This window comes from Ictalurus punctatus, chromosome 13, assembly GCF_001660625.3.
Source record: "Ictalurus punctatus breed USDA103 chromosome 13, Coco_2.0, whole genome shotgun sequence".
Classification (NCBI taxonomy): Eukaryota; Metazoa; Chordata; class Actinopteri; order Siluriformes; family Ictaluridae; genus Ictalurus; species Ictalurus punctatus.
The window spans coordinates 14775043-14786810 of record NC_030428.2 but is presented as its reverse complement, the minus strand read 5'-3'; the positions used below and the strand labels follow the sequence as shown (position 1 = coordinate 14786810).

At 42.2% G+C, this 11768-nt stretch overlaps 1 protein-coding gene across 1 annotated transcript in view; it reads left to right on the top strand.

The window, feature by feature from the left end:
- The first annotated feature begins 1458 nt into the window (after positions 1 to 1458).
- The window catches only part of nrg3b (neuregulin 3b), a 163653-nt gene continuing 153343 nt past the window's right edge, over positions 1459 to 11768 (top strand). The window contains exon 1 of the mRNA XM_017483692.3: positions 1459 to 3343. Within this exon, the coding sequence (XP_017339181.1) occupies positions 2515 to 3343 (829 nt within the window). The 5' untranslated portion in view covers positions 1459 to 2514. The remainder of the gene's footprint in view (positions 3344 to 11768) is intronic.

The window sequence follows — 11768 nt, the reverse complement described above, 5'->3', positions numbered from 1 at the left end:
ATTAAGAAATGTACAAGGAAAAAGTGGCACATTGAACACAAGGGACAGAGAGTCCATCTAGAGAGCCCTGGAAATGAAAGATGTCCTTAAACATCCTATCCAGGCTGCCTGCATACAAATAAAGCAATCTCCGGCATCTGTTGTGTTTAGAAATGACACTGATTAAAGTTAATCATCATATATATGGCAAAATGAAACTCCGTTTTGCTATGGACATCTCCATTGTTTTTCTTGCCATTCCCAGGCCACTGGCTACATTTTCACTGTTGTATTTCTCCAAAGTTTACATTGTCAGTTAAAAAGAAATGAAATGTTGCACATTTGTTCACACATACACCCCACACTACATTTGTTTTATTTCAATTAAAGGTGGGGGTTGGGGATTTTAAGTCAGAGCACACTTGTGCTTTAACATTACAGCAGCTATCAATAAAATTAGAGTAGAAACTCCAGTTTCCATGGAGACACAACATCCAACCGGTCATGACAAGAAGCTCTCACTACTTAACCGGGCAACCATATTTTCTTTAAATTCACAAAATCCCTCTCTTGCTAGCATTTCGGTGTTTTAGCCTAGCCCATGTTTTTGTGTTTTGGAGAATTTAACTTCAAATAAATTCTCTCAATAGTACTGACTATATCTCAAATGCCACTCAATACACTTTATATTTTGCACATTTAAGTTCTCAAACCCCTAAGTATTGTAATTATACAAAAAAAAAACACAACCCCTTGATATATTTTGCTTTTCCACCCTCTCTGACTGCTATTAAATGATCCAAATCACATTGCTATTCTGTTTCTGCAGGTGTTTGAGATGTTTATATTATGAATCTGTCCATATGGACATACTAGGACCTTTAACCTTCTGCTAAAGCATGTAGTGATTGTATAGCATGTATGTGGTTTGTGGTTGGTGTTGCACGCATGACACGTGCACCACAATGACAGAAGCATACACTGCTCTCCTTCTCTACAGTCTCTAACTATGTCTTTCGTTTCTCTTCCCTATGCCTCTAGGGAACCAGGGGGAGTGTCTGTAAGCCTTAAGGCTTTACACTGTGTGCTGCTGCCTCACACTTACTGCATACTCCACTTTCATTTCACTCCTCCTCCCCTTGTCCCCATCTTGTTCTCATTCATTTTTTTTATTGTTCTTTAAGATTTTTGCATTTGCTCCTCACTCATTTCTGTTACTTTCCTGCTAAATCTGTCACTGCTCATACACACACACACACACACACACACACACACACACACACACACACACACACACACAAACACACACACACAGACTGTGGTGTCAAGAAGGATGAAGCAGATGAAGGAGGAAACAGAAAGACAGCATCACTCACAGTCCATCCCTCCACACACACATACACACGCACAAACACAGACTGCAGCCTCTAAGAAAAGCAGCCGCATCAGTTTTCAGAGCAGCGCTCCCTCCTCCTCCCATCCTCTTCTCACTTGCGCTCTCTCTCTCTCTTTCTCACTCTCTCTCTTTCTCTCTCTCTTTAACTGTATTAGTGCCAGTGTCTGTGTCTCTTAGTGTGGGAATGTAGCAGACTTGGAGGCAGTGCTGCTGTTCAATCTGAGCGCATGGATGAACCTTGGACAATCGACTGGATGTGTATGGGCAGAAGGGTCTAGCTAAGGGCATGGATTGTTAAAAAAGGATCAAATGGATTTAGCCCCTCTCTGCCCTCTGTGATTAATTCCCCTGGATCGTTGTCCATCACTCAGCTGTTTTCTCCTGGGGAGGAGATTACCAGCTGCCTGAGTTGGCTGGAGAGCCGCTGGTGAGTGAAGAGAGATGAGGAGAGCAAGCTTGGCGTGTGTGTGGAAAGAGTGAGCTGCAGACGTGCCTTTGGAGTGAAGCTTTGCTACCCACTGCTATTCGAGCTTTCCAGCACAACCCCAAAGACACAAACGCAAAAAATCAGGGCTGCATCAGCTGCGATGGTTTCAGCGTTGGTGCAGCTGTGAGAGGGGCTGCAGCAGGGAGTTGCCGGGTATGTTCTCACTCAGCCTTGGATTTACAGCGTGCTTCTAACGGTAGCCGCAGTGTCCTCGATCCACTGTTCTGTCTGTCAACCTTGTTTTTTTCTTGCTCTCACCTTTTCTACTCACTGGAGCATCTTGGGAATTATCTTTAGCTCTCTGGACACTGAACTAAATAGAGGCATATCTCTCAGCCCCCCCTCTCCCTTCCCTTTCCTCACTTACCTTTGCTCTCTGAGTGTGTGTCTGTGCTACAGCATGTTTGTGTGTGCGTAATTATTCCTGGTTTGTGATTATTGTGCATTGTGTTGTTGAGAATTTGTATTCAGGTAGTTATGTGTAGGCTAAGGTCCTGTGCACTGTTAATATGATCTGTCAGAGATTGCATCTGTCTCTGTAGCTGTGGTTGAGTGCATGTTTGAATGTTAATGAGATGCCCAGCCCTGGTTTCTTGGTCAACCCCCTCCCCTGCTTGCATCGCTACCTAGCCTGGCCCTAAACTCCAGCAACATGAGTGAGAGAACAGCTCTAGGGGCCACCATGGAGACCATGACCCTGGAGGAGCCCGGGGTTGAAGAGTCCTCTCCCCGGGTCCCTGGGCCCCTCCGCTGTGGCCCCTGTGCCATGTGGCCCCGCCAGCAGACATGGCTGTGCGCTGTGCCCTTGCTGATGGGATTTGTGGGACTGGCCCTCAGTCTCATGCTCCTCAAGTGGATTGTAGTGGGCTCAGTCCAGGACTACGTGCCCACTGACTTGGTGAATGCCAAGGGTATTGGGCAGGACCCCATCTTCCTCTCAAAACCTAGCGCCCTGCCAAAGGGCCCAGATGCTGCCACTATGTCCACTACCTCCCCAGGCAATACTAATGGGCCAATACCTGGTTCAGCTGCAGATGGTACCTCTACAGTGCGCAGGACTCAATCAGGCACATCCTCAAACCATAGCAGCAACAGCAGTGGGTCAAGAGGTGCTGGAGCAGTGGAGGGAGGCTTTGGGAATCGAGCTCCACACCTCCATAACAGGGTTGGAACGAGAGGGAATGGCACAGTTATACCTGGGGAAAAAGAAGTGACCCCACGCAGTACCACAGTCAGAAAGCCAAGTCCAGGTGGCAGCCGAAATGTTTATCCCTCATCCAGAGCTGTACCACCAAGTCCAATCTCCATCACTACCACAGCTACTGCAACTACCACTACTTCTACAGTGAAAAGCACAGCCACTACCCTAGTACCCCCACTTACCACTACATCTACTAGACCTACCCAGCGCTTAAACCAAGGACGCGCCTCCAAGGGGCCTTCCACCAAGCCCACTCGTCCTCACCACCGCTTCAGAACACGTAAGTCTAATCACCCACCACTTTAGCATCACTGTGTGCATGTCTTTTATGCTTGTATAGTCATTATGCATATGCAACTGTGGGTTTCTTTTTTCAATATATCCCAGTGTCTGGCATTGGGATTTGGTGAATGTTATAGAACTATTTATTCTACTGCGATTCCAGTCGTGCAGTAATACAATTTTCCTCAGCTTGTTTATGCAAAGCCTAGTTAGTATGTAACACAGTGGATAGACTCACATAGACACTGCTTTTCAGATCAGTCTTACAAAAGAGCCAGTCAACCAGGCTAATAGTGCTGGTGCTGCTGTGCTCATTAGCTGTGCATGGTAATGAGGGCTCAGATGAGTCCTCTCTCTTTCTCTGCACACTTGGATATGGATCTTCCATCCAACTCTGTTTTTGCCATTTTTTATTATCAGTCTTTAGGAATAATATAGATATTTTTGGTTTTCCTGTATATTCTATTTCTGGATATTCTATTTTTTTCTGTAGCACTAGCCTATTTTATCTCAGTGCTGATCAAGCATAGGAGATATGTGCCCTTATCAGGCGCAACCCTTAGACATAGAGCAAACAAGACAGAAAGGCGAGAATAGTGAAGAGAGAAGAATTTAAGAGGAGAGGGCACGGCTCCCTCTGTCAGCACAGATCAAGTCTCAAGGAAAAGATTCCATTTAGATAAGTGAAGATATGAGTACTGCAGTAGGTATGGCGGGTAGACTGGAGACAGCAGCCGCAAACTAGTCTGAGAGCTCTACCACTGGGAGGACAAGAGGAAGAAGGAAGGATCTGACACTAGATGGGTTTTCATTATAGATATGAAAGAGCTGCAAGCAGTGAATCATGTTTGTTGTTAAGTGTATAGCTCTTTGTACATGTTTATTATACAAATCTCTCTTTGAATGAATGTATGCTTTTTGAAAACAGTTCGTTCCCAAAGCAATGTGATAACCAGGCATAAATGAAATCACTACATCTCATCAGAAAAAGGGGGGAATATTAAAGGCACCAGCATGAGTTGTAGCCAGAGGATGAGCCACAGTGGGGAATTCACACTGCTCTGTGTGCTAATTAAATGTTCTTCTCTAATCAAATCCAGAAGGCTGTTTATTTAGAAAGCAGGGTCCCAAAAACAGGCCACCAATTGTGAGTGTCACTACCAATTATCAACTTTAAGATGATAATTTCAGCAATTTACATAGGGTTTAATGCATCTCAGTGTGGTTTATAAAGGGGTTTCAGTCCATGGTTTTTGTGTCTGTACATCATCTCTACAGCCTAATTTCCTTTTTAAATATTGTATATATATATATATAATGGATTAGTGTGTGACTAATATGAAAAAAAACCCTTTTATCATCCAATTTTTAGAAGCTCAAAATTCTGATAGCCAGTAATTTTGGCTGGTTGTAGTATTATATGGTCAAAAATTACACTGATGGCGTTCGGTTTCCTGACAAGCAGAAACTCATCATTTTCAATCCTAAGGAATAATTGGATTGAATGTAAAATAGATTGAAAACAGACATTTTCCCTCCTTCTTAGGTGTTGTGGATCTGTGTCTCACAATTTATCGAGTGAGGTCCATGTCTGTTCCTTTTACACAACTCATACTTTTACAGTTCAGAAACTGGCTGCCTGCATGAGTGATGTGACAAGTTTAAACCGAATAAATTCTAAATTACTACTACAGACTAAACGTTTAACTAATAATGAAACAAATCTTATTATACTCTTGCATAACAAGAATAAGTATAATCACTGCTGTTATGTAAGATCCAGTAATAATGTATTAGTAACTACTGAAAATTAATATCAAGGAAAAGGTTCTTTTATGCTTTAACAAATACTCTAACCATTTTAACACTTCTAAAGTTAGCATACTCACCTGATCTCAAAAGACAAGCACATGTTGTCCTGATGGGTGGCATGAATTTCATGTTTTCATGTGACGATAAAGCAAAAACCAATATTCTAGAAGCCAGTTATTAGCACAACCTAGATCTCTACCATATGTTTGGCTGTTATTGTAAGAGGCATCACATTCATCTAAGTGGTTTTCCTGTGTAACATTCAAGGTACCAACAAACAGCAAAACAAACAAAATAGCAAACAAACCAGAACTATCATATTTTGCTCTGATTAGGCATTGCAAATGGACTAATAAGTGTGAACACACCTTTTATTTATGCCAATGCTTAAGAGTGAGCCAGTGGTAAATTTATATTAAATATTTTAACTATTTAACATATTGGATAAAACACTAATATGAGGATGTACTCCATGTCAAATACATTCTCTGGTTCAGATTCTGTGTTTATATTCAGTAACAAAATCATAATGAGCCTTTGCCGTGCCAGTGATGTAGTTTTACCCTCATGCTGGAAGTACTGTACTTAAGGGAAACTACTGAACCAGCCATGAACCAGGGCTGGAGGGAGGGGGGTGGTTATCGGTTAGGGTTGAAAGCCTCCAAAGACCTCATGGCGTTCATTTATTTATATGTTGATGACATTCTCAGCCACATCCCAGTCATTATGGAGATAGCAATGGTTACAGAGCTGAGGTCTTCATGAGTACAGCTTTGTGTTTGCAGTACTGGGAGTGATATTGTGAGCACACACCCCAATTGGCCATTGCATCCTATGATAAGTGTTGCTGTTAGAAATGCGTGACGTTTTTAAGTTCATCTTCAGTGACAGTAAAAGGCTGAGGTTTGGCTGCTTGTAAAATAGACTTCAATTTCTTTCTGCCATATTGTGCAAGGTAATCTATCACAATTGAATGTAATCTATTCCACTCTAGCCAGAGCCTGCATACACTGTAGTCATGGCAAGTGTATGATGAAATGGTCTGTAGTGACCAGATACACGAACATCCATCTTTAGGTGAAATTTGTATGATAATACTATACATTGGGAAAGATTGTGCTTATATTCCAGCTGAAAGAACTGGATCAGAGAGACTAACAACAATTTAATATCACTCAATCAGATCCCACCACACATGGCACGTCTGAATTAATCTCAGTTTGCTCTGCAGCAGGGTTGGCAGCCGTCTATTAGGAATAGTAGCGAAATTTGAGAACCTCTCTTCTTTTGTCTCCAGCTGTACTGCACTTCACCCTCTTTTCCTCCTGTGAAACGCTCTTCTTTCCTATCCTGTTTAGCTATTTCACCCTTCTTTTATCTGTCTTTATCTCTCACTTTCTCTCTTAAATTGCCTGTCTGTGCACCCTGTGTGTGTGAGTGTCCCCTTGCGTCCTGTGTCTGTGTTTCTGTTTGGCGCACTTGCTCTGTGCACAGCCTCATTGCTTCCTTTATGAGGAGGTGAGGTGGCATAGAGCAGTTTGCTGACTCCCGGTGAAATTGGGGAAGAGGCACACCAACCGACTCATCATTGTTATTCCACACACACCTTCCATGTTAAAATGGTAAGAGTCAGAATGTAGTGTGCTAGAATGGGTTTTTGTCAGGAATGAAAGCATGTGGAGGAATAAACCATGGGGAAAGGAGTGAATATGCAAGGCTTGAACCTTGGCAAAATACACAACCAATAGCAGTAGGAAATAGCAGTGGAGTCAATCAAACAGAAGGCTTTTCAGGTAAAAGGAGTGAAGGCGAACGCAACGCTGTTTTGATGTGTTAACCTGGAGCATGCCCACTGTTCACCGCAGCTGCGGCAGCATCAGAATCAGCATCAGCAGTCTCAGTGTTGCACGTGTTTAAACATTAGGATTAGAGATGAAAAACAGAAATCCCTTTAGAGCGGACCCAGGGGAGGTCATCTGGGCTTTGGCTCGGCTGCCATCAACACACTGCTCTCCCCAGATACCAGCAACAGGACTGTCACATGACCCTCAGCTACCAATCAAAATGATAAGAGATATAGGAAGACAGACAGACCCTAAGGGAGTGATACTTTGCTTTCTGGCACGGTAATGATATATCCAAGCCTAGCATGACGAAAATATTTTTATTCCTACAGTGAATTGGATTCGAAGACATTTGAGTGTCTCACACAGTGTGAGATTCCCAGTGACCATCTATATTCAAGCTAGACAGAGGTTCTGCTCAAGCCTGGCCCTGTTTGTCAGTGACATTTCCGCATGCTGTATGCCTGACCCTTTACACGCTAGTGGGTGGCAGGGAGGTTGACGTAGTCCAATATTTGGCTGCCTTAAGTGGCACTGAAGGCCAACTTAGGCTTCCTTAATGTCACTGAGTGATTTATGGGAGCAAAATGTCCACTGGAATGCGGAGATTTTGGACACATGGGCATGGTGTGGCAGAGGCTGTAATATTAATGCACGGAAAAGGAAACATGTGGAATGTGTGTTGGAGGAAACATGTATAATTAATGAAACCTTATTTTAAATGTGGAAAGGATGTCCCAGGAAGAATGTACTGGAAGAATCACTTTAGAGTACAGATATAGAGTGCTACATGCTTTCTGAATGTACCTGGAAATCACACCTTTAGCAAACTGACAGAAGACACTGTTTCCAAAATGAGCAGCACAACCTTAAATGCTATGTTAAGGAAGATGTGTTTTTTTCTACCAACCGTGACTTTAGCATTATAACCTCAAGTATTTTTTTCTAAATTTTACTCTAGAGTGGGTTCAGTATGTACACTCCCGTTACATCACTTATGGTAATTGGGTACTTATGCCTGGATTGATGTATCTGTCAGGGTCTGAAACCAGAGCAGGAGTGCAGAAGAGTATTGCAGTACAGTCTCAGTGTTCACTTTTGACAGACCTGCACTGCAGCCCTGCTCTGCTGATGATGACCTATGAGAGTGCTGTAATTTATCCAGATTACAGGCATGTAAGACACAGCAGCCTAGATGCTCATGGCTGTTCATGGAGCTCTGCGACCCACGTCCCATTTACAGACTATGAATGCAGCTCATGTCCTTCTCTGTAACAAGTAATATAGCTAGAGCAAGACAGTATTACACACAGCTGAGCTGGTGCCAAGGGGATTACAGTTCATCATATCTGATCTCAGCCACTTAGATCCCCTCTATCGAATTCCACACCCGCAGGGCCCCCTGGATTCCGGTATCAATTTACCCAGTGATGGAAGGATGAATTGAAGTGAGATTTGCACATTCTCAGCAGAGTGCCACCATGTTGGAGGCAGGAGTAATTAGAGTAGGAGAGAGCGAGGGATGTGGGATATGCAGGTTCATCGCTGACAGCACTTTTCTGCTCTAGTTTGTGAAAGCAACCAGTAAACCTACTGGGAGTCTAGATGCTGTCAGCCAGCTGTGTTCAGCGTGAGTTATGGGTGCATGCATTGGAGTCTTTGCATGCTTCCTGGATTGGAGGAAAAGGGCATAGATGTTTTTGTTGAGACACACTCCTCTTCTCTCACTATGGCCAATGAGCATCTAACTTTCATAAGCTTCCCTTCTGTTATCCAGTGAAAAGAGCAAAAAGTCTTTGCTGTGTCCTTATGCTCTCAAAACACAAATACTGAATAATGCTCAGTTGTACAATGGAATGTTTTCACTAGTTAGAGCATTTCAAACTGTGTAACTTTAAAGGAAATGCCGGGATTTATGAATGTGCATGATTATGCCTGATGTCATCCTGCTATCTCAAACAAATAGCTGGCAAGGTAGCTGTGAGCAAACTAGTTAACATTTCTTGCAGGTGGATACAAGTGTTTCAATGTTGAAGCATTTTGAAACATTTTACTGAGGTAAGGTTCAGAGGTGCTCATCCTAAAGTTCGGAACTACAATCTTGTGGCTTATCTATTTTCAAACACAGCTAGATAGCTACAGTACGAACTGTGTGATTGCTATTTGTTGGGTGATTCGATTCAGCTGATAGCGTACAATTCTTGGCTAGATGAAAGAAGAAGAGACCTTCGAGATTTGCAACAAATACTGTGAAAGTGTCATGAAGTGGAGGCTGAAGGGGATGTAATTGAATTTTGTTGTTTTATTATAAGGAACTGGCAAACAAATCCAAAGTATGAGGCAAAGACATAAACAGCACACAGGCAGAGTTCAGGCGATCAGCAAACAAAAACCGTAGGGCAAATCCAATATCCAAGTTAGCAAAACAAGATCAAAACCAGAATATGGGCACACAGAACAAACAGCTCGGTAAAGTCAACTACAGGCACACTGAGCATTACCACCGCAAAAAAAGAAACACTAGGGTTTGAATACAAAAATCATTCAAGGGGCAAACTGAAAACCGGTGAGAGTAATCACTAAGGAGACACACTAAGGAGACAGCCAATGACAAGACATGGGAAGAGACAAGACATGAACCAAAACAAAACACAGGTGGCAACGTTAACAAACACTAGACAATATGGAAGAATGTGCCGTAGTGCTGTGAGCTGTGAGCTGCTATGCATGTCGCAGTGCTCGGCGTAAGGGGCAAACATGACAGAAAGTCTTATAAAAATTAGTGGCTAGCATGCAGTACTCTTGTCGTCACGGCCAGGGTTCGATTCTCAGTCAGGGAACCCACTCCCCCCTCTGGAGGGTTGCACAAGCCAGTGCACTCCTAGTCCCAAGCCCAGAAAATGGGGAGGGTTGCACCAGGAAGGGCATCCCGCATAAAACTTGTGTCAGTATCAAAATATATGATTGGGTGATCCACTGTAGCGACTCCTAAATGGGAGCAGCCGAAAGAGGGGAAAAAAAATTCACCCCTGTATTCTTATTAATTAATTTCACAGTATCCAAACTTATCAAATTATTTTCTTCATTCTATAGTTTCTTCCCATATTCTAATATTCCCATAATATATTCCCATATTAATTTCCCCTAGATGTGAATGTGTGAGTGTGTATGGTGCCGAGATAGACTGGCATACCATCTGGGGTGTATTCCTGGGATAGGCTTTGGATACACTGCAACCCTGACCAGGATAAAGCAGTCACTGAAGTTGATTGAATTGCCATTAATAGACATTAGCCAATTTAACTAACAACGTGGATTAACATACAGTTCTTTGGCTACAAATTACTGTGTAAATCTTTCATTTTAACTTTACATGTGATCCATTTTGTGAGATCACAAACTGAGCATCATTTCCAGAATCATTTCCAGACGTTTTTGACATTCTCTAATTTTAATATTCTCTCATTTAAATATTCTTAATTTTGCATAAAACAAGTTAGAATTACAATCATTCCTTTGAAATATTTTGACAGCTGCTTTATTGTTCAAATTGAGAATGGTCATATTAAAGTGCCATACTGACAAGCAAAAAAATGTTTAAAGCAAACGGCTGTAACTTTTGTTACAGAGTCTGTGGTTTTGTAAGAAGGCCTTTGCTTGAGATATATTCAAGGTCAGGGTAAAGGTTAATTAATAAATAATATATGAAGAGAACAATATACTTTAGCATAAGTCATATTGTTTCAGTTGCAGCCAAGTTATCTGCATCATAAAGCTTGTATTATAAGCTGCAATCATGTAAGTGTTTGTATTTAAACAGGGGAATGTGATAGCTGGCTGTTCATGTATAATGCAACTTTGGGGAGGGAGCCTTGTGCTGTGTGCCATATGGGGTATATGCATGCGAGTGTCTAAGTGACTCAGACGCGGTTGGACTAAGTGTGCCTGAGGTACAGAGTGGGAAAGTGGCCATCACTTTTGGGTGGACCAGTGAAGTCTGGCTCCTTGTTGTAATCCTGGTATGGTGAAGAAGACTTCTCTAGACAGTTGATGTAAACCCTCCCCTGGAGATGAAAAGTGTCCTGTGTCTTGCTATCTCATTTTTCTGTTTTTCTATTTAGTGAAACCTTCTTTGCTATCACTTTAATACCCCTATAAAAAGAAACATAATTTAAGCTCTCCACATTTATATTCTGTGTTTTAGAGAGTCAAAATGGCAGTTGCTCAGTCTGTGAGGCAGTATTGTGAATTATATATAAAATCTTCTGCCTAGAGTGCTCTCTTCAACATCTCCCTCTTTCCATTTGATGTTGGGCATTAAATCATTGATAGGTACATGTTGAACAGTAACATGTTCAGCTCGTGAAACTCATGAAACACCTGTCACTGGCAGATGGAGAAGAACACAAAACACAGCAAGAGGAACTGCTATGAAACTGCACCAGAAGTGTACTGGAAACAAATCTAGAATAGGGCAGTCAAGTAAACTTTATGAGGGTCCAGCTACATAAAATTCCTTGGTCCAGATAAGCAACTAATGTGGCTGAATTAGTGATGAGTTAATAGCTATAATGTCGAACTTTGTTCATGGCACATCAAGTTATGTTTTGTTTTACACGGCACTTCACGTTATCACAATTCTACAGCATATATTTATTTTATTCCTTTGGTGTTCTCCCCAAGTTTGGTCAAATAATTCCCACCCATCATCCAGCTCTCCCTTATCATACAACAGCTGCCAAGTGTGGAGGGTGAAAGATATGACGT